The sequence below is a fragment of the Molossus molossus genome, unplaced genomic scaffold (assembly GCF_014108415.1).
Source record: "Molossus molossus isolate mMolMol1 unplaced genomic scaffold, mMolMol1.p scaffold_m16_p_31, whole genome shotgun sequence".
NCBI classification, from domain to species: Eukaryota; Metazoa; Chordata; class Mammalia; order Chiroptera; family Molossidae; genus Molossus; species Molossus molossus.
Window position 1 is genome coordinate 153,155 of NW_023425368.1, and position 23,111 is coordinate 176,265.

General features: G+C 58.5%; 1 protein-coding gene across 1 annotated transcript in view; it reads left to right on the forward strand.

The window, feature by feature from the left end:
• The window catches only part of KCNQ1 (potassium voltage-gated channel subfamily Q member 1), a 283,407-nt gene that overhangs the window by 78,843 nt on the left and 181,453 nt on the right, over positions 1 to 23,111 (forward strand). The window contains exons 7-10 of the mRNA XM_036281174.1: positions 719 to 829; positions 1,680 to 1,775; positions 4,038 to 4,160; positions 4,943 to 5,087. Coding sequence (XP_036137067.1) covers positions 719 to 829; positions 1,680 to 1,775; positions 4,038 to 4,160; positions 4,943 to 5,087 — 475 coding nt within the window. The remainder of the gene's footprint in view (positions 1 to 718; positions 830 to 1,679; positions 1,776 to 4,037; positions 4,161 to 4,942; positions 5,088 to 23,111) is intronic.

Consider the following 23,111-nt stretch of genomic DNA (forward strand, 5'->3'; position numbering starts at 1 on the left):
ACAGCTGTGACCTGGGCATCCTTGGACCCTGTCGGGCTCCAGCAGCCCCTGGGAAACCCAGCAGCCCACAGCCCAGACTTGGGGGTCCGCTGGGGGCAGGGACAGCGTCCCTGCTGTATGTCACCCTCAGGAGCACACTGGGGACCTTGGGGAGGAATGTCAATGGCAGCAGGAGGCCAGCCCGGGGGAGCAGCCCCAGCCCCACTGTGACAACACAGCCCTGGACGGACGGCCCCCCACCAGGAGGGATCAAGCTGTGTCTGCTTCTCTTGGGGGAAAAAAAAAGACACAAGAAACATGTGGTGCTGGGGTGGCGTCAGGAAGTGGCGTGTCATCCCCGTCCGGCTCTTTGTCGCGGACTGGCCTCCTGGGGGCCGGTGCACAGCGACGTCGGTGGCCTGGGTGGCAGCCCCTCCGGGACGGGCAGGCGGGCGGCGGCAGGCGGTGGCCAGGCCTGGTCTTTCCGAGGGGTGGCCCTGGTTTTCCAAAGGCGCCGGGGCCCCGTGCCCACCCCGGTGAGCTGCTCCGTTGCAGGGCGCAGTTTGGGGGACCCGACCACCCGCGGTGCCACACAGTGGCTCTGGCTGGGCGATGCCCTTTCAGTGAGACCCCTGGTCTCTGTTCGCAGGTGGTGGGTGGAGGTGTGTTCAGGTTGGACAGATGCCCCTGCTGAGGGTCTGAGACCTCGACCGCTGACCACTGTCCCTCCCCTTTGCAGGTCACGGTCACCACCATTGGCTACGGGGACAAAGTGCCCCAGACGTGGGTCGGGAAGACCATCGCCTCCTGCTTCTCTGTCTTCGCCATCTCCTTCTTCGCGCTCCCAGCGGTAGGTGCTCCGCGGGGGCGTCTCCGCTGCTCAGGGCCTCCAGTGGGCTCCGGCTGGGCAGGGTCCCTACGGAGGCAGCACAGGCGAGCCTGGCTCACCGCCCGGGCCCAGCAGGTCCCCATGATGAGTGCGGGGCAGCCCGCGGGGGGTCTCTCCCAGTGCACAGCGGTGCGGGCGGCTCATCTGGTCCACGAGGGGCAGGGCGAGCCCCATGGCAGCCGCCACCTGAGTGCACCTGGTGGGCCGCACGTGGTCCTGCACTGTGGCCCTGCACTGTGGCCGGGAGGGGCTTTGATCCCTGTCCTTTCTAGAAATTACAGCCTGTGGGGGGTGAATCTCCTGGTGCACGCTGGTGTGTGCGTGTGGTGCGTGCACGGTGTGTGTGCCCGTGTGCCATATACTAGAGCTGTGTACACACATGTTGGGTGTGCATGTGTGTTTTACGTGTATACATGTCACTCCGGTGTACACATACTGTGTATTTAAATGTGCTTGCGTGCACGCGTGTGCTTTGTCTACACCTGTGTTCTGTGTGTACATGCGTTGCGCGTGTGTGTGTGTGTATAGCATGTGGGGTGCATACATGTCACAGCTATAGCACAGTGGAGTGTGTGTGTATGCATGCGCGCATGTCTGTGTCTGACTCGGACCCCTCTGGACGGAGAGTTCCCTCTCTGATGAGCTGGGCCCCACCGTCTGCCATCCTGGCCCGTCGGGGGGGCCACCTGCCCCAGCGGGCTGGCCCGAGCTGCTGGCTCCATCTGGGGCCCATGCCACCCACCTCCCCGGCTGCGGGTCCTTCAGGCCTCAGGGATGGGCCGTGGAGCCCTGAGCCGGCCGCTCTCCTCAGGGCATCCTCGGCTCCGGGTTCGCGCTGAAGGTCCAGCAGAAGCAGAGGCAGAAGCACTTCAACCGGCAGATCCCGGCGGCGGCCTCGCTCATCCAGGTGAGGTGCTTGCCTGGCGGCCTCCCTGCCACCGCGTGTCCGGCTGTGTCCGCTGGGTACAAGCAGCAAGTGTCCACTCTGGGCGTGGGGACTGCTCCTGGCCTGGGCTGACCTGGCCCCCAAGACCCTTCTCTGCAGATCCTGCAGAATGTGGACGAGTCGCCTCCCCAGCGGACGTGCTCACCCTGCGTAACTGCTGCTCAGGGAAATGCCCAGGCGATGCCAGAGGGCGGGCACCACAGAGCCCTCCTCCCTCTGCCAAGCCCCATGAGGCCTCCTGGGTAGTCACGCCCTGCAGGCTGGGCTGGGGGTGAGAGGTGGCCTGGCCACGAGGGACCTGCTGTAGCAGTTTGGTGGGCCCCTCGCCATGCCCCACGGCTTTGGTGTTCCCCCCGATTTTGTCTCCCCGAGGCCCTGCCCTCGCTCTGCCTGGGAGCAAGTCTGGGAGGGAGAAGGGGCCACAGGCGGCCGTCCCCCAGGTGGTCAGCGCCCTGCCTGCGCAGCATCGGCATGTCCGGCCACTTGCAGGCTTCGTGCACCGTGGCCACGGCAGGTGGGGACGGTGCTCTGACACAGCTCAGCTCTCAGACGGCCCCGCTGTGGCCGCGCTTAGCCCCGTGGCTCTGGGTGTGCTTGTGCTGAGTGCCCGTTGGGGACCCAGGCGAGCCGGCCCCTCGCTCCCCTCAGCCAGGGTCTCTGACGGGCTGTCCCGGGGCGGGGCCGGGGGAGGCGGAGTCAGAGCAGTGAGTAGGTGCGGTGGACCAGGTGCCGGCGGCCCCGCGCCTGGATTCATGGCTCTGGTCTGTGACCGGGCTCCAGGACCCAGCAGAGAACAGGCGGCCCCTTGGCGGCACTGGGACAAAGCTCTGCCTGCGCTCGCATCCCGAGGGTTCTGGGCACTGGCCCTGCGGGGCCAAGGAGCAGGGAGAAGAGGGCCCAGGGCCTGCCCAAGGAGGGAGCGGGCCGGGAGCGGGTGTCTGGCCATGGATGTGGGACCCCCTGCCTAACAGGGTGTCTCAGCACAGGGTGGACCCCTTTGAGGCCCAGAATGCCCCCCAGGATGCTCTGGGGTCCCATCCGCAGCCTAGTCTCCTGAGCTCCACCACCAGGCCACGGGGAGGGGTGAGCAGCGGTTGGGAGCTGCCGCCAGGCCTCAGCGGCGGCCTCACCACGTTCCTCGGAAGCCCATCCGGGACCCTCGACCTGGGGCCTGGACGCTGTACCCGGACAGACAGGAAATGGGCAGCGGCCATAAAGCCGGGGGTGGGCTCTCCTCAGGCCCAGTTACGGCCCAGTTCTCCTTCCGCAGACCCCGTACCTCAGGCCTGGCCCGTGGGCAGACAGCCTGCAGGAGGCCCTCACGGGGCTCCCAGAACCGCATCACCTCTCGGGGGACCGTCCTCAGGAGTGCAGGGTTCAGGGGGCGGGACACGCCGCCACGGGAGGCCCGGAGCCAGGCCCAGCGGAAGGGGCCGTGACGTGAACCACGGCAGGAAGGGGGGTGGCCGGGCGGTCGTGTCTGTGGCAGGACACACGCTGGGGCTTGGGACGAGGACATGGAAGCGGACTGGCTTCCTGTGGCCCATCCCTGCCTCCTGGTGGGTGTGAGGACTGCCAGGTTCCTGCCAAGGTGGCCTCTCTGCCCCCAGGGGCTCCACCAGTGGACCAGCCCCTTCCCCACCTCATCCCCCCGCGGGCTCCACAGCCAACAGGGACAGGGCCCCCGGACGCGTCCCCACGCGGGCTCCTGCCCACCTTCCTCCACGTGGAGGCCCCCACCGCTGCAGGGCCACGCCAAGCACCTGGGCCCCCACTGGGCACTGAGAGGGGGGCTCCGCTTCCTGGCTCCTCAGTCTTGCCCCCACCAGCCCCAGGAGCCCTGCTCCTCCGTGCCCTTCCTGGTGCCCCCCGAGCTCCAGGCCTCCTGGCGGGAGTGGGGCGGTCCCGGTCTGCACCTGTCCCTGCCCTTGCTGTGCCTGCCCCAAGGAGAGGCAGCCGTGGGCCATCCTACAGGAGGGGTCACAGTCGCGGTGTCTGGGGGTCTGAGTTGCAAGTGACAGCCTGTGAGGGGGGTGCTGCCCGGCACAGGGCGGAGCTGAGCCAGGCTGTGGGCAGAGCTCCGGGAGGTGAGGGGCCCGGCTTGCGCCTGGGGTTGGGTGCTGGCACACAGGCGGGGGCACAGGCAGGATCAGTGGGCTGCGGCTTCTGCACGAGGCCTCGCCCGGCGCCTTGGCAGGTGACAGCCTCCCCTTCCGACCCCAGACAGCGTGGAGGTGCTATGCTGCCGAGAACCCTGACTCGTCCACCTGGAAAATCTACGTGCGGAAGCCGATCCGGGGCCACCCTCTGCTCTCCCCCAGTCCCAAGCCCAAGAAGTCTGCCATGGTAACTGCACCAGACGGGCCCTCGAGCGGGCAGGGAGGCTGTGCGGTGAGCTCCTGGCCAGGGTTCAAGCCTGGGCCTTCAGAGTGTTGGCACCATTCTGGGCGCTGGGAGTGTACACCCCGCGCTGGACCCCACCATCCCACGGTCCCAGGCTCAAGCCCAGGGCCACGGCGGCCCAGGGGAGGCTCCCTGGAGCGGACAGGCTGGGTCCCGGCTGCTGCTGGAGAGAGGAGGGCTCTTCGAGCGCCTTGGCGTCCTGGCTGGGCCTGGCGCCCTGGCTGGGTCGCGGCTAGGGGAGCACGGAGGCTTCGGGCCGGTCTCGCCGTGTGGCGGGCGGCGAGTGAAGGTGGGGGGCCCTTGCCCACACCCTCCTGGGAAGGATCCAGCTCCACGTGGACACTTTGCAGCCGCCGTTCCTTTGGCCAGAACATCTCCCAGACTCCACGTGGCCTGTCCCTTCCGTCCTCCGGGTCTCGTTCTCCAGGCCTTTGCTGGCCCCGTGGGGCCCCGGCCCTTGTCACCACCGCCCCGGAGTGTGCTTGTACATTCATCTGCTTGCGGTGTCCGGTCCACCTGTCCCCTGGCCACCAGCGCTCGGGGCTGCGACTGGGCCGAGCCCCCACGAGACCACAGGGCGCCACCCTCTGCGTGGGAGGTGCTGGAGCTGGGCCCCCGAGCCCCGGCTCCCTGCTGAGCCCAGCAGCCTGGCTCAGGTGTTCTGGGGCCGGCGGAGCCCACACATGAACTGCCAATGACTGTCTGTTTTGTTTTTTTGTTTTCAGGTAAAGAAAAAGAAGTTCAAACTAGACAGGGACAACGGGGTGAGTGTGGGGGAGAAGACACTCACGGTCCCCCACATCACGTGCGACCCCGCCTCGGAGGACCGGAGGCTGGACCACTTCTCCGTGGACAGCTACGACAGTGCCGGTGAGGACCCGTCCCCGGGAGGCTGAGGGCGGACTGGGCTCAGTCCCCGGCTGCCCGCCACCCCGGACCACCCACCGGCTCTGGTGGGCATCAGGTGTCCCGAGGCCTCACGCTGGCCCCCGCTGGCCTTGTGCCTGCCTGGCAGAGGCCTGTTGGCCGGTCCCACCTGGAGGGACCCTCCTCCTGTCTGTCCTGGACTCTGGGCTGCTGGGCACCGGGCCCTGCCTCGGTCATGCAGGGTGGCTGATGCCCAAGTGTGGCAAAGAGGAGGCGTCCACATGTGCCGACCCCCATTCCGGTGGCGTGCACGCCGGGCCCGGAGCCACGGGTGTGCCCTTCCCCCGTGCGTTGCTCTCGTGGTTTCGGCGCCCACCCCTCCTCCGCTGGGCACCCCCCGGAGCCCAGCGGAGCGTCCGGCTGGCGGCGGCTGTGAGGACAGCGCCACTGCCTTGGAGACAGCAGAGGGTGACATGCTCGTACTGTTCCCGATGCTCTGTGCTCGTGGGCGCTGGTGCCCGGCCCACCAACCACGTGTCTCGGGGCAGCGGACCCTCGATGTGTCTCCTGTGTCTGGTGGCTGTGCCCGGCAGGAGGGCGGGAAGCGTTCTGGGAAGGGGCCGTGGACGTCCGCTTGGGGAGCCGGGCGGGCAGGCCGAGCTGGCGTCCACCCGTAGGGCACCAGGCTCCCGTGGCCTCGTTGGATGCCGCCTGGATGCGGCTCTGGCCCGCCATGCTCGGCGGGCCCGTGATGTGCTCTCCGCCTGCCCCTGGAGCGGGCACAAAGGACAACTGTGGCAGCGGATGCCCAGTGCCCCCACAGCTCCGGATTCGGGGGCAGGACCATTGTCGTGATGCAAATAGGGGCTTTCTGCAAATGCTAATGGGCAGGTCGGGTGTGGGGAGAAGCATCCCTGCCGTTGGCTGAATGCAGAGTGGCCAGCGCTGAGTCCATTCAGCCCGCGGGTGTTGCCCAGTCCCCAGCGCTGCCTGCAGAATGCTGATGAGGCCCGAGCGCCCCGAGTAGGCGCCTGGTATGGGCGCTCCGCACCGAGGGGTTTTCCTCCCCCAACTCGGTAAGTCAGCCCAGCCCAGCGCCACCGAGTTCTGGAGCCAGAGTGGGCGACCAGGCCCCCAGGACTCAATGTGGCCCCCACCCCACAGGTTACCCGAGGCGGGGGCCATGGAGAGCCCTGGTGCGGAGCAGGGGTGGGAATCCGGGCCGATGCCATCACTGGGGAAGACCCGTGGCCCCAGCTCCCATGCAGTGTGGGGCCTGAAGCTTCACCAGGTTCAACCGCCCAGCCCGGCCCAGGCCTCTCTGAACCTTGCAGGTGCACTGCAGGTGCTGCGCCAACTGGAGTGTCAGGCTGAGGTCACCTCCCTGCCAGTGCACAGTGCCCGTCTGCAGCACCCACCTGTCCACAGCACACTTCCACACAGCTGCACACAGCGCCTACCTGCACACAGGGCCCACCTGCACACAGCACCTACCTGCACACAACACCTGGACACAATGCCTGTATGTAACATCTGCACACAGCGCCTACCTGCACACAGGGCCTGCACACAGCGCCTGGACACAACGCCTGTACGTAACACCTGCACACAGCGCCTGCACACAGTGGCCACCTGCACACAGCACCTACCTGCACACAACACCTGCACACAGTGCCTACCTGCACACAGCGCCTGGACACAACACCTGTACGTAACACCTGCACACAGCGCCTGCACACAGTGCCCACCTGCACACAGCACCTACCTGCACACAACACCTGGACACAATGCCTGTATGTAACATCTGCACACAGTGCCTACCTGCACACAGCACTTGCACACAATGCCTGCACATAACACTTGCACACAGCGCCTACACACAGTGCCCACCTGCACACAGCACCTACCTGCACACAACACCTGGACACAACACCTGTATGTAACACCTGCACACAGCGCCTACCTGCACACAGCGCCTGCACACAGCGCCTACACACAGTGCCTACCTGCACACAGCACTTGCACACAATGCCTGCACACAGCGCCTGCACACAGCGCCTGCACACAATGCCTGCACGTAACACCTGCACACAGCGCCTACACACAGTGCCCACCTGCACACAGCACCTACCTGCACACAACACCTGGACACAACGCCTGTATGTAACACCTGCACACAGTGCCTACCTGCACACAGTGCCTGCACATAACACTTGCACACAGCGCCTACACACAGTGCCCACCTGCACACAGCACCTACCTGCACACAACACCTGCACACAGCGCCTACCTGCACACAGCGCCTGCACACAGCGCCTACACACAGTGCCTACCTGCACACAGCACTTGCACACAATGCCTGCACATAACACCTGCACACAGCGCCTGCACACAATGCCTGCACGTAACACCTGCACACAGCGCCTACACACAGTGCCCACCTGCACGCAGCACCCACCTGCCTACCTCTCCCCACCTGGTGCTTTCTCTCCGTGTCTCGGGCTCAGTGTCTCTGAGCTTCTGTCCTGTGACCCTCAGGCCTAGTGTCACTCATGTCCATGGCCTCCAGAGCCTCGTCGAAGCTGCTGGCACCGCCAGGCAGGTCCCCTGTCCAGGCAGATGCCGCACCCACAGCTGGTGGCCCGGCTCAGTGAAGGCTGGCGCAGGGCCCAGCCTCCGCAGCTCCAGCCTCCTGCAGGTTCTTGCTCTGTGCAGAGCAGGTGAGGCCCCTGGAGGTGGCAGGGGCCTGACCGTCCCGAGAGGAAGGCGGGCCTCTGACTGACGGGTTTCTGAGGGGTGACTGTGGCCGAGCAGAGCTGGGGAGGGAAAGGAACAGCGTGAGCAGCCTGGGGGACAGTCGTGCCTCCTGGCGTCTCCACGCCCTCACTGGGTGACCTCGTGTGTGAGGTGGATGCTGACCTCGCCCACCTCACGTGGCAGCCCCCGAGGGCCCCTCACGCGCTGGTGTTGCTTTGGAGGCCTCGGCATGGTAGTGACCAGGACCCCGGCATCGGAGAGGCCAGGTCCCCGAGCTCCACAGAGCAGGGGTGGCCGTGGGTCGGCTCTGGGCTCTCCCTGGCTCGCCTGGGGTGACACAGCAGGCAGGACATGGGGGCAGGCTGGCCAGGGCCTGAAATGACTGTCACAATGGGGCTGAGGCGAGGACGAGGAGCTGAAAACCAGCGGAAGGGGGACTGCGGACTTGGGGACACGTCTGTGTGTCCTTCCGAGTGGCTTCTGCTTGGTCTCAGCCTCCTTCAGACTTCAGACTTTGGACTTTCGGGTCCCTTGAGCATGTTGATTTTGTCGTCTCTGCCCTACAGCTTCATCTCTGGGGTATTTCCTGACACACGTGGCATCTCGTGGCTCGTGGCTCGTGAGCTGAGGTTGTGGCTGTGGAGGCTTTAATCGGTGCAGTCCCGGGGTTCAGATGGAGGAGAAAGTGTCCCTCTGCTTGCGCAGGGGACTCAGTCAGCTGGTCCAGGACATTTGTGCTGTGGGTCTGTAGGGGTGGGGTTCCCCGGGCCAGCTGCCTCTCGTGACAGCAAGCCTGAGCCACGCACACCAAGAGGGGACCTTTACTTAGACTCGGAGAAAACAGGGAAGACGGTGGGTTGCCTCCTTCCCCTCCACTGGCCAGTGTGGTTTGCTTTGCTTGTCTGATTTCGTCACCCTTCATGATGGGTCCAGCCTCCCAGCGGCCAGGTGTGCATGCGGAATCTCGGTTCCCAGTTCCTGCCTCTTCTCCGGGGCGCAGAAACCAGGGGGGACAGCCTGGCTTCGCCCCGAAGAAACCGGAAGCGAAGAGCAAAGGAAACCTGGGAGAAACAGCAGCAAGGACACAATGCAGATCAGAGGGGGAGGTGAATGATGTCCAAAACAGGAGCGCGATAGGAAAAATAATGAAAACAGAAGCTGATTTTTTAAGACGATGAATAGAATTGGTAAACCTCTACCCGGACACATCAGGAGACAAAGAAGGCTGGAATGATCAGCGTGCAGGACACGTTATCCCGACAGTAAAGGGATCACAAGGGAATATTCTGCACGGTTGTTTAAATTCAGCATCTCCGGTGAAATGGGCGCATTTCTGCAAAGATGTAAACTGCTCAGGAACTGGCTACCTTGAATGGTTCCATGTTGGTTAATAAAGTCAAAGTTGTAGTTAAAAACATCCTCCCACAGGATATCCCAGGACCGTGTTTACAAACATGTGAGAGAAAAAAATAAAATCAATCCTAGACGACATTCTCTAGAAAGTTGAAAAGGCAGGAATACTTCCGAACGCGTTAGGAAGCCCCGATATGAAAACCAGCCACAGGTATTACGGGAGGAGAAAGCGATAGCCAAGTAACCCTCGTGAACATTCATGGAAAAAAACAAAACAAGAAACCACAAAACCTAAGCACAATTTTGGCAAGTCAAACAATATAGTAAAAAGATGCTAAATTGTGACCAGCTGGGGCTCGGGGTTGCAAAGTGTGTTGGACATTCTAAAAACCGGTCAGTTGGGCACAGGAACAAACGAGAAAGAAACACCCCACGATTACCCCAGTGAATGCGGACGAAGAACTGGACAGAATCCCAGGGCCCTCCTCCTGAAAGGTCGCAGCAAACAAGAAAGGGAAGAGACACGTCCACCTGATAAAGGTGATCAACCACCACATCAAAAACGACAGCCAATAACCGTAAAGACAAGCGACTTTCCCCCTGAAGATCAGGAACTTGTTTATATCACGTACACGCAACAGTAAAGTGGAGATTCTAGCAGGTAGAATAAGGCAAGAAAAAGAAATGTAGCCCTGGCCTGTTTGGCTCAGCAGTTAGCACGTCAGCCCGCGGATGGAAGAGTTGTGGGTTTGATTCCAGTCAAGGGCATGTGGCCCGGTTGTGCTTGGGTCCCCAGCCCTGGTTGGGGTCGTGTGAGGGGCAACCAATCGATGTGTCTCTCTCACGTCGCTGTTTCTCTCTCTCTCCCCCTCCCTCCCACTCTATCTGAAGATGATACATGGGGGGGGGGGGGGGTTAGGCATCCACATTGGAAAAGAACCAGAACTATTTGCAAGGAACATGGTCACCGATGAGAAAACCTGGTACGTGCATGGGTGACCCCCAGAGCAAGCTGGCAGAGAGGAGGCCAGTGTGCAGAAACCGGAGGCAGCAGCACATCTGAAGCTGAAATTTTGAAAATGCCACAGGCAGCCGCATTGAAAATATGAGACCCTGGGAGAGTCGTCCTCCGAGATGTGAGAACTGACACGAGAGAGGACGAGCATTGCCGGGGGCACTGCGGAGCGCCTACGTGGACGGCCGCGGCCGCGTCAGTGTGATAGCCGTCAGCCCAGCAGGCGTTTCGTAGAAATGGACGCTGATTCGACCTCCGGGTAGAACCGCAAATGCGGTCAAATCCTAACCCCGTCTGCGTTAGTGGAGAGCTACTCACATCCGTGATCTCCATCTCGGTCTCTGAATTCAGTGAAATAGTCAATCAACACCCGGGAGGCATTTCGTAGAAACTGACGCTGATTCTGACCTTAGTGTGGAAGCGCAAATGCGGTCAAATCCTAAAACCACATCTGCGTAAGTGGAGAGCTACTCACATCCGTGATCTCCATCTCGGCCTCTGAATTCAGTGAAATAGTCAGTCAACACCCGGGAGGCATTTCGTAGAAACTGACGCTGATTCTGACCTTAGTGTGGAAACGCAAATGCGGTCAAATCCTAAAACCACGTCTGCGTAAGTGGAGAGCTACTCACACCCGAGATCTCCATCTCGGCCTCTGAATTCAGTGAAATAGTCAATCAACACCCGGGAGGCATTTCGTAGAAACTGACGCTGATTCTGACCTTAGTGTGGAAGCGCAAATGCGGTCAAATCCTAAAACCACGTCTGCGTAAGTGGAGAGCTACTCACACCCGAGATCTCCATCTCGGCCTCTGAATTCAGTGAAATATTCAGTCAACACCCGGGAGGCATTTCGTAGAAACTGACGCTGATTCTGACCTTAGTGTGGAAACGCAAATGCGGTCAAATCCTAAAACCACGTCTGCGTAAGTGGAGAGCTACTCACATCCGTGATCTCCATCTCGGCCTCTGAATTCAGTGAAATAGTCAGTCAACACCCGGGAGGCATTTCGTAGAAACTGACGCTGATTCTGACCTTAGTGTGGAAGCGCAAATGCGGTCAAATCCTAAAACCACTTTGAAAAGAAACGGCCTGAGGACGAAGGTATGAGCCGAAAGATGAGCGAGGAGCTCAGAGGAGCGGAGCAGAGCCCGCTGGACCACCCGCTGTTGGCGGCTGACTTGTGACCGAGATGCCAAGGCGACAAGGTGGAGAAAGGGAGGGTCTTCTCCACAGAGCGACATCCACATGCCGAGAAAGGAGCTTCTCACGCCCTGCACACAGGTGAACTCCACCTTGATCATCGCCCTGAGTCTGAAGCCTCACACTTACGAAAGAAAGCCCAGGAGCACATTTTTGTGACTTTGACTCAAAGATTCCTTGGCCTGATGCCGACAGCACGAGCTGCAAGAAGAACAAACTGATCGGACTTAACGCGATGAAAACCTGCCCTTTGAAAGGCGCCGTAAACAGAATGAAGAGGCAAACCAGAGTCTGGGAGGAAGAAAATGGCAAATTACCCATCTGACGAAGGACCTGTGTCCAGACCACGCAGGACACTTGGCGCGGAAGAAGCGCAGCAAATAAAAACGGGCCAGAGGTCTGAACACATCCTTCTCGGGGGAGACGTGGAGGAGCACGTACACGGGGGGGTCAGGGAGCGAAGTCAGGCCCCGGCGCTCCTGCTGCCGTGGTTACACCGGCTGAAGTTAAGGTTATACCGGGGAAGCGGAACCCCGGCCTCCGCCGGCGGCTGTGGGCAGCGGCAGCTTCCTTAGGCGTCCGTGTGCCGGCCCGGTGATTCCGCCACGCCGATCCCGGGCGCCCGGGCGGAGAAATGAGGGCAGACGCTGGCTGACGTTTGCACAGGGCATGTCCACTGCAGTTTTAGGGAAGCTGGAAACAACCCAAATGCCCACCAACTTTTAAATAAAGTCTTTTAGGTTGTAGTGTGTCCATACAACGGAATACTACTCAAAAATAAAAGGGAATCAACTGTTAATGTACATAGTAGCCTGGATAAATCTCACAATAATAACAGCTTTTTAAAATTGACTTGAGAGAGAGAGAGAAACACTGATTTGTGGTTCCGCTTATTGATGCATTCATTGGGTGGTTCCGGCAAGCGCCCCGACTAGGGCTCGAACCTGCGACCTTGGTGCAGCAGGGCCATGCTCTGATCAACTGAGCTACCCGGCCAGGGCTCAAAACAATGATGATGCGTGAAAGAAGCCAGACAAAAGAGGAGTACATGCTGTCTTATTTTATTTATTTAAAACTCAGGAAATGCAGGCCAGTCAGAGTGACAAGTCCCTTGGTTGCCCAAGGGCAGTTCTGGGAGGAGGCATATGAAAGACCCAAGAAATGGGGGGCGGGGGGGACAGATATGTCCCTGGTCTTGACTGTGGTAACGGTCCCATCATGTGTCAGAACTTACCAAGTTGTCCACTTCGAACACATGCAGCTTATTATATGTCAGTGGACAAATATGTATAAAATAAAACTATTTTGCAAAGCAAAAAATAATAATTTGGGGAAAACACTTGCCACTCATTTCAAAGAGACGGGGCGAATTGTATCAATATATTACGAAGCTCTTGTAAATCATAAAGAAGAAAGGATTCAAGATGTAAAAAACAGTTCTCAGAAAAGGAAATTCCAATGAGTCTTAAGGATGAAGAGATGTTGATAAGCCCGATTATGATAAGAGAAATACAAATTAAAGCGTTGGAATTTTTTGCTTATCTGATCACTAAATGCTAGAGTCCGATAGTACCCTATGGGTGGGCCAACCTCAGTCACTCATGTGGGCAAAATATATTGATAACAACCTCCATGGGGACAAGACAGTTTCCATGAAAGTTAAAGATGTACATGCCCTTCGACCCTTCCAGAAAGGTATCCTACACCGAAGTTGCACATTTGCTAAACAGTCTGTTACTAGGACACCAATTTGTGCAACTGTTACACAGCAAAAACTAGCCAGTGACACAGCCACCGGTGGAGGTCTGCTCAAGGAGTATCCTGTGTCCCTTAAACAGCCATTAAAACTGAAACTGTCCTCTCAGCCCGATGAAAGACACCCCTGATATCTGACCCTAAAAATAACAGAGCCTGGAGTTCAGGAGAGCAGGGGGCTGCCCATTGTGTGTGTGCAAACGCATTGCTTACTGAAGGGCGGTCTGCCTGCCTCTGTCCTGGGGTCTGTCCGAGAACGTGGAAGGACCTTCTCCTCGAAGGGTAAATATCAGAATGAAGTGGTAGAGCCTGTAAATGCCTGGTGCAAGTTTTCAAGATCTTGAAGCTCTTTTTCGTCTGTTTTATGGTAATTTGTTCTGAGTAAATTTACCGCGTCTCTTTGGGTAATTTACACATTGCTATTTAATTCCTCAAGGACTTTTTTCAACTGTGTTGCCACTTGGTAGAAAGTTTTTCTCTCAGTGATTTTATGTTTGGTGTCCATCATCTTTTTTTTTCTTTCTTTTCTTCCTTGAGCTTTAGAGTTTTACTTTTTTAAAAAACCAAACTCATGAGAGATTTATGTTTTATTAGGCATTTATTCTCCTCTCAGAACACCACTTTTTTGTTGATGCTAGTTTTGTTTTCCATTTTCCCAACTTGGGTTTTTGTATCTATTAATTCCCTCTTCCTGGTTAACTTTGTACTTTTTTGAAACTTACTTCAGAGTAATAGTTCGTTTATTTAAAATCTTTCTTCTAAAAGGCATCTAAAGGTTATAAATTTTCCTCTGATTGCAGCATTAGCTGTGACACATAGACCTCACTATGAAATATGTTCCTTTTCATTGCTTTCTCGACAGTTTTTATTTTGTGTTTTGATTTTCTCTTTGATCTAGAGTTCTTTTAAGAGATGTTTTCTTAATTGTGAAGCAGTACATTTTTTATCGCTGTTATTTATTTCTAATTTACCAGGCTTGCAGTGAGAGAATGTGGCCTGTGACATCTTTTTGTAAATGTAGATTTTCTGAGTCTAAGCACAAAAATAAAATCTTTGCTTTTGCAAATGTTCATGGACCTGAGTTAAGAAGATATATTCTCTATCTGTAGAACACAAACTTTGCACACCCAGATAACACACATGTAGAGATGGATCATACATACTACTTGCATATACTTATTTGTTGCATCACTCAGATTTGCTCCAACCTTCCTTATTACTATTATTTTCTATCTATTATCTCTGCTGCCAAATTCTGAACTAGAAAAATTAAATCCTGCCTTTGCAATGATGTGTTTTAAGAGTCTAGTGGCTGACTTGTGGAGGGGTTTGGAGCACAGCTTGATGGCCAAAGCCTGGCTCTGCCTCATCTCCTGTGTGACTCTGGACAAGCTCCTGCCTTCTCTGAGCCTCAGTTTCTGTATCTGTCAAACAGGGATCTTAGCAGGGCCACTCCCAGGATTGTCGCGGTGACTAGTAAGTCAGCACACGTCTGGCATCTGCATCTTCTGCTCTGACCCTCCCCTCCCCTGCCAAACAGCTCACACTCCGTTGGCTCCCCATGCCACAAACCTCGGGGCTGGTCTTTTTCTTTAAAGCTTTCTTAAACTATCATTTATCTACAGGGTTCACGCACCTGACTCGACAGGTGTACAGGATGTGTCTGTCTGGTGCCGTCCTTTGCCTGCCTGGCCCCCTCCCCTCTGTGACCTGTGTTAATAATCTCACGTTGGTCTCAGTGCTCATAGTAGATGATGAGCTAAATGTACACGGTCTAAGGGGGGCTTGGCATCGATTTCTGAACACGTGGGACCGTGTCCTGTGCTCCCTATGCTTTGCCTTTTCCGTTTCCTAGCGACAGTGAGCATCCCTCCTAGGGCACTGGAACGGTTCGCTCCAACATTCTGACTCCCCGCTGGGCCCAGGGCGCGCCCCGCGTCTCAGTGGCTGCGAATCCCGTGCCTCAGGTTTCGGTTTGCTGAACCCTCCTCGCACCGTCCACCTCGGTGTAGAAGTCCCGTCATTCCTATGTGACAACTTCCTGAGGTATTAGTTCGCTGGGGCTGTCAGAACCAAATACTCAAAGGGGGGGGGGCTTAAGCAACAGAAATTCATTTCACATTCCTGGAGCCTGGAGGTCTGAGACCCAGGTGTGGGCAGGTGTCTCCTGGGGCCTCCCGTGGCGTGTAGACGGCTGCCCTTTCCTTGTGTCCCCACAGGGTCGTCGCTCCGTGTGTGTCTGTGCCCGGATCTCTCCCAATAAGGACCCGAGTCACCCTGAATGAGGGCTCCCCCCCGTGACCCCACGTTAATGGCTCTGTCCCCCAGTGCAGTCATGTCTGAGCTACTGGAGTCTGGAGCTTCAGCATGTGAGTCTGGGGACATAGTTCAGCCTGGAGCACAGGTGTGTGTGTCCTTCACTGCGCTGGGCATCGCCAGGTGGCTGCCAGACCCGGCTGTCCCGCAGCAGGGCTCCCGTCCCGCAGCCATCATTGGCAAAGCCATTCCCTGGCCCGTCAGCCGAGCGGGCCAAGGTCTGTCCACCCGGCATCAGCGACATTTGGGCCACGTCCTTGCGGAGGGGGCGGTCGGGTGCGTTGTAGGCAGTTTAGCAGCATTGTGAGGCCTGCGCCAGGGCCCCAGCAGCACCACCCCTGGGTTACAACAGCTAAAATGTGTCCAGATACTGCTGACTGTCCCCTGGGTGGGTAGGGGGAGGCGGCAGAATCCCCCAGGTTGAGAACCACTGGGCTAAATACACACCTCAGGGTCTGCGGGCTTTTTACAGACCGTTCCTTTGGGCGTGATTTTGAACTACAGAAAAATGGCAAGAATGTGATAGGGAGCAGCCTGTACCATTTACCGGGCTCTGCTGCACTCATGGTCATTTCGCCCCATTTATCGACTCCTTTGCGTTCCTTGCTGTGTGTATATTCACCTGACCTTTCCGAACCATCGGCGAGGAAGCTGGATTCGCTTCGCCCCTAGTTTCGCTGGGTCTGCTGAAAAGCAGGTGTGGGTATCAGCCTCCGCGGGAATGCCAATCCCACCCCCTGGCCGCGCCCCTGCCTCCCACCCCCACCTGCCTCCGGTTGGCACGGCGTCGGCCCTGCAGCACCCTCGCCTCCTGTGGGCAGCCGGCCAGGGCCCTGTCACTCTCCCTCCACATCGCCCTACCCTCCTCTAGTCCGGGATCCTCCAGCCTGTCTCCGTGCTGTTGACATTTCTGAAGGCTCCCGCCCCACCACGCCCTGGCGACTGTCTGATGTTGCCGGACATTCGGTCTGAGCGTCCCGGCCGCCCCGCTGCATGGCGTGGGGTTCCCAGGGTGTCACGTCCGAGGCACGTGATGCCATCCGCCCCTGATTCGTGTTCCGTAGTCCCCAGCTGACACACCGTGCAGCCGCCTGGTAACCAACAAACAACCCGCGCAAGAGGCTCTGAGGCCACCAGAGACCCTGCTCCTTATCAAAAAAGCCCCCAGATTAAAGGCTTCCAGGAGCCGGGCGCGGTTGTGGTGGTTGCAAAATGCCGAGTCTCCAGCTCCGGGGCCTTCGCAGATGCACCGCAAGTCCTGCTGCCCACGCTGCTCGCCGGGGCGGGGTCGCGTTCTGCAGCTGGGACCCCCCGCCACCGGTGGATTTCCATCGACGTGTTGTCCACACGCACGCTCTGTGGGTGTCCACGATCATCCCTTGCTGTCCTTCGTGAGGTCGATGTTGGCTTGTCCCGGATGGGGCCCGACTCCTGCAGGCTGGTCACCGTGTCCTCTTCCTTTACGGAATCTCTGTATGTTCTGGCTCATTCCGTGCCCTCCTCTGCCCCTGCCCTGGAACCAGGCAGTGCTCCGTGGGGCCCTGGTTCCTTTAATGGGGAACAAAAGCATAGAAACCTGTGTTACGTCTTGGATACTGGGTGCGCTCATCGCTACGAGGGAGCTTTCCTTCTAGGCCTTTCTGTGCACAGAGCTAAGGAGTAGATGCATCTGTGTGCACGTGCAAATGCACACGTACTCACATCTACACGCACACGTAGATGTGCCCGCACAGAACCGCACACACCACAGAATCCGGCCCCCGCACCGGTGTTCTCTCCCCAGCTGGTCCTTCCCCGTCTGCCAGCCCCTCGGTCCAGTGCGACGCCTGGTCCCCAGCCTTCCAGCCCCCCTCGGTCCAGTGCGACGCCTGGTCCCCAGCCTTCCAGCCCCCCTCGGTCCAGTGCGACGCCTGGTCCCCAGCCTTCCAGCCCCCCTCGGTCCAGTGCGACGCCTGGTCCCCAGCCTTCCAGCCCCCCTCGGTCCAGTGCGACGCCTGGTCCCCAGCCTTCCAGCCCCCCTCGGTCCAGTGCGACGCCTGGTCCCCAACCTTCCAGCCCCCCTCAGTCCAGTGCGATGCCTGGTCCCCAGCCTTCCAGCCCCCCTCGGTCCAGTGCGACGCCTGGTCCCCAGCCTTCCAGCCCCCCTCGGTCCAGTGCGACGCCTGGTCCCCAGCCTTCCAGCCCCCCTCAGTCCAGTGCGATGCCTGGTCCCCAGCCTTCCAGCCCCCCTCGGTCCAGTGCGACGCCTGGTCCCCAGCCTTCCAGCCCCCACCACCACTCAGTGTGCAACGCGTCTGAACACACACTTTCTCCTCCTTGCGGTCAGATCAGACCCCCAGAAAGAGTCCCAGGTGTGGGCATGCTCCGCCTCCGCCCCTGGAGTCAGACACCACGTCTGATCACAGGTCACCTGCATTCGCAGCCCTCTCGCCCCGCCCTCTCCTTCAGTGGAGTTACATTATTTCTTTGGAAAATTCGTTGGGTAAACTTCATCGTAGACTCATTTTCTAAAGCACCACTTTGTCGAGGTGTATCTCACACACCACAGCCACCGTTTTCAGTGTAACTTTAGTAACTGACTGGCGTGTGCCACCCGATGGCCTCGGGGCTTATAGCCCCCTGCCCCGTCCTCAGGCCCAGCGCCCACTCCAGCAGCCGGCAGCCCCGCGGTCTCCATGGTCTGGCCGCTCTGGACAATGCGTGGAGATGGGTCCTCTAAGACGGAATCTCCCCTCTGGCTTCTTTCAGCACGTGTTCGAGGTTCACGCGAATCATGACACATGCAACGATTTCATTCCTTTTCACTGCTGAAAAGTGTCCTGCTGTGTGGATATAAGACAACTTGTTTGGCCGGCCCCCAGGTGGGGGACGTTTGCATTGGTCCACCCGTGGGCTGCTTCAGCGTGGCCGTAAGCACCACACGTGGGACTCCGTGTCCACACACGCCTCCGTCTCGGGTGGACGCCCAAGTCGACTGGTAACTCTATGGAACTTTCTGAAGAATTGCCAACCTCGACTCTACAATGGGTGCGCCGTGTTACGTTCCCGGGCAGTCTGTGAGGGCGCCCACGTCTCCTGCCCTTTCCAGGGCTTGTCGTCGTCGCTGTGTTATCACCGTCCCAGGGGGGCTGTGATGCTGTCACTGTGGCCTTGGCTTGTATGTCCCTATGGATTGAAGACGCTGAGAACTTGCCCATGTGCTCCCTGGCCAGGTTGTTACATATCTTCTCTGATGAAATGTCTATGGAGATGTTCTGTTCATTTTTAAAAGTTAAGCTTTGTATCCGCAGCCATCCACCTGCAACCCGGGAAATGATGCCGGGGTCCCGTGCGCCCTTACCCAGTCCCCCCAGTGGCTGCTGCCGGCAGCACGGTGTCCCCGCCAGGGGTCCACGCCAAGACAGGCCCCACAGAGCGCTTTCACCCCACGAGGGTCCCTGCTGCTGGCCTGGTGTGGCCACGTCCACTTCCCCCCGAATCCCTTGACACCACCCATCTGTTCTCCATCCTCAAGTCTGTCATTTCTAGAATGATCTGTAAGTAGTCACGCTGCACATGACGTCTGGGGCGGGCCCTTGGATGTAGCGCAACCCTGCTGAGATGCATCCCAGCTGCCGCGTGGCCAGCCGGCTGCATCACTGCGTGGGCCCCGCAGCGCTGCGTCCGGCCGTGGGCACGAGCGTTGGCTGGTTGAACGCCGGCGTTGCTTCCACGTTGGGGCTGGCACACACTGTGTTGGGCGGGACAAGGCCCCCAACGTGTCCAGGTCCTATTCCGAGAAACAGTGGCAGTGGCCCCTGTGGCAGACAGAGGAGCTAGCTCTGCAGAGGGGCTTCATGAGGGACGTGGGGGCAGAGGTTGTCCTGGGTCCCCGGTGGAGCCGGGGAGACGTGCTGAGGAAGGGACGGACCCGCACTGGGAGCGGGGAAGCGCGTGATGTGACGGGCAGGGGCTGAGGGGTGCCCGTGGCTCCCCAGAGAAGGCAGGGGCGTCCCCCTGCCGGGTTTCCCCGGGAGCACTGCGGGCGGCCGGCCTCACTGTCGGAGAAAATCTACTGTCTAAGCCCCGAGCTGTGGCAGGCGCGAGCACGGCGGCCGAGGACCCACCCGCGCGGGGACACAGGGCTCATCTCGGGGTAGCCCCAGGAGCAGAGTTGCTGAGGCGCAAGGCAGCTGCCTGTGTCGTTTGGAAAGAAACTTCCAGGCTTTTCCTTGGTGGCTGTACCACTGTGTTCCATCCAGCAACGCATGGGTGACCCGTTTCTCCGGGTCCTGGCCACCGCCTGGTGTTGGCACTGCCATCCGTGCCCTCCTCACAGGTGAGGCCTGACCTGGGGCGTGTTAAGCGTGCGTCCTCCCAGCGGCTCTGAGCTGAGCACCCCGCGCCCTCGTGCGCCAGTCGGCCAGGGGCTTGCTCACACTGCCCATTGTCCAGGTGGGTCACTTTTCTGCAGTGATGTGTTTTGAGAAGTCTTTGTACATTCTGGACACTCATCCTCGCTCGGACATGTGTTATTGGCTATATATATTTTTTTATCCTCACCAGAGGACACTTTTCCATTTTTGGTTCAGATAGAGTGGGAAGGGGAGAGAGAGAGAGAAACATCGATGTGAAAGGGACACATCGAGTGGTTGCCACCTGTATGACCCAACCAGGGCCGGGGACAAACTGCAACCGAGGTACATGCCCTTAGCGGGAACCGAACCCGGGTCTCTCTGGACCGCAGGCCGACGCTCTAACCACTGAGCAAACCGGCCAGGGCTGCTATTGACAATATGTCCACCCGCACTGTAGTTTCTTTCTGTCCTCTGAGTGGGTTCCTTCACAGAGCGAAAGTTTTTATCTCAAATTAAATCCAATGTATTCTTTTTATGGGTTGTATTTTTGGTATCAGGTCTGAGAACTCCGCCTGACCCTAGATCCTGAATATTTTCTCCCATAGTAATTTTTTTATTTTTTTGGCTAATAGCTTTATTAGGATATAATTCACGTACTTTTTCTTGGGAATGCTCAGCCCCATGGTCACCCTGTGTTTCATGTTTTGAGAAATAAACACGTTTTCCAAAGTGAGTGCACCTTCGTCCGCTCCCGCCGGCAGTGCCGGAGCGCTCCGGTGTCCCGCGTCCTCACCAGCTGGTTCTTGTCGGTCTCCTACATGGTCCTCCCATCGCCATGGTAACGTGTACTCCACGGGACTCGCTGTGGCTCGGTTAGCGCTCCACAGCGACCGGGCTGGGAAGACTTTCCACGTTCTCGTTGACCGTGTGCATGTCTTCCTTTTTGAGGAAATGTCTATTCAGATCCATCGTCCACTTTTAAACACTGGGACAGCTGTCTTTTTCTGGGTCAGCAGTACGCGCTCTTCATATGCCTTAGCCGCAGGCCCCTCGGCAGCTATGTGGCACCCGGGACCCCCGCCCTGGGCTGCCTCTGCGGGTCGACGGTTCCCGCCGCTGCAGCTTTCTAGTGGAGGCTTTGCAGTCCTGCTTCTGGTGTCAGAGTCCCAACCTCGCCACCGAGGTCCGCCGGCTGTGCTCTGCTCGGAGTGTCATGGTTGCAGCCTCGCCTTCGTCCCCAGGCCACTCTGAGTTGATGTGCGTGTGTGGTGTAGGCAGTGGCCGAGTTCCCTTTGCGTGGGGCTGTCCGGTTCTCCCCAACACCATTTCTGAAGCGCCGATCATTTATTTGCATGGTGTAAACCAAGGCGCTGAGAGTGGGGGAGGGAAGCAAGGCTGGGGAGAGGGGCAGGGAATGCGAGGTGGTGGCAGGTGGCGTCCTGCGTCCCCTCCACCCTTAAAGAAACAGCAGGTGTGCCCGCTGGCTACTGGGAGAGCTTCCCTTTGGCCGGACTGTTTGGAGAAACGTGCTTTGCAGCCATTCAGGGAAGAAGAGGGGATCTATCCACCTGGGTCTCTCTCATCTCCCATTAGTCCAACGTTACTTCTGGGTTGCTAGTGGCTACTTGAGATGCCAGGCCCCATGCCCTGCAGGGGGGCATTCCATCCGAGTCTGGACGTGGTGGGAGGAGGCGGGAACTCTGGGCATGTGGCTGGTGAGTGCCGGACAGATGACTCCTCACATGAGATGTGTCCCAAACAGTCCCAGACTGTTTTTCTCATTTACCCAGAGAGGAAACGTGGCATGGCCTTTCCCAGGGTCACACGCTCGTAAGTGGTAAACTCAGGATTTGAGCAGAGCTGGGCTCTGGAAACTGCAAGACCAAGATAAGGAGCTGGGATTTTATGAGGCAGGCGAAGGAGAGGCTCTAAAGTGTTCCAAGCTGGGGAGTGACATAGTGAGATAAAGGGCTTCTCAGTTAAGCTCCAGCCTCTGCTTTGCTCCATCTCTCCATGTGGCTAAACTCAGAGAAGTCGCTGGCCCCCGGGAAGTAAGGGTGTCCAAGACAGTATTTGACTGGTCCAAGCTCCCAGGGGTTTCATTCAACACCACCTCGTTCCTCTCCGTCTGCAGCTGAGCGTGAACCTGCCAAAGAGATGAGCTGGTCAGAGACAGGCAGGGTCTGGGTGGAGAAGCCAAAATGAGGAGGAGAGGAGACTAACTCAAAGACCAGAAGCAGGACCAGCCACCTGTCCATTATTGGCCTGTGGATTGGGGGGGGGGGGTCCTGGCACCCGCAGATGAGTCCTTTGGGGTTGCCTGAGATGGTCAGAGCTCATGAATTGTCGTCCACACCGATCACATCTCTGTGGTGTGTGTCTGGTGTGCATCCACTCCAGTGTCGTTGATTGAAGACTGTCCTTCCGCCACTGTGGATTCTTGGCTCCTTTGCCATAGTTCCTTGGCCGGGTATGCATAGGTTTATTTCTGGGTGCCCTTCGGTCCCATCAATCTGTGTGTCTGTTCCTGCCGGTGCCTAGCTGTTTCCCTTACTATATTTTATAATCTAGTTTGAAATCAGAGCGTGAGGCCTTGTTCATATTTTTAAAGGACTTTCGCATCTATATTTATGGGGAAGATTGGCTTATGGTTTTTTGGTACCGTCTTTCGTTTTCAGGGGAATTCTATTCCCACCAAATGAATTGGAGTGTTCTATTTTGTGGAGGGTGTCGTGTGACATTATCATGAATGCTCCTCTAAGAGTTTGGGAGCAAAACCATCTGGGCCTGGAAAGCCCTTGGGAATATCTTCCCCACCACAGTTCTTAGCCGATGAGCACGCTCAGGGAAACGCTGCACCGTCTCTGCAGGTGAAGTCGCGGCAGAACCTTCCTCCCCCGTCCTGCGCCCAGCTCTGGCCTCCGCAGCCCTGACCCCCGCAGCCCTGACCCTCCTCTCTGTTCTCGGTTCCTGCCTCTGTTCTCGGGGTCTTCTTCCCACGTGGGCCACGTCTCGCGAGTCCGTGTTTGGTGCGTGACCCCAGGAGTCATGAACCGTGCCAAAGCAGTAGTCTGCCCACCGCCCCAGTGGGTCCTGCATTGTCACAGGGATGACGTCTGCACGACCTTGTGCACTTTGGCTCGTTTTCCCCAGATTTCTGTCTCGGGCGCTGTCGCCTTCCCAGGGAGGAGGCCGTCGAGGAGCCCTGGTCTCCGCCGACGTCAGCGGCGGTTGGTCATGGACGTCCTGCTCCGGGCAGTTCCTGCCTCGTTCACGTGGAGGCTGATCTT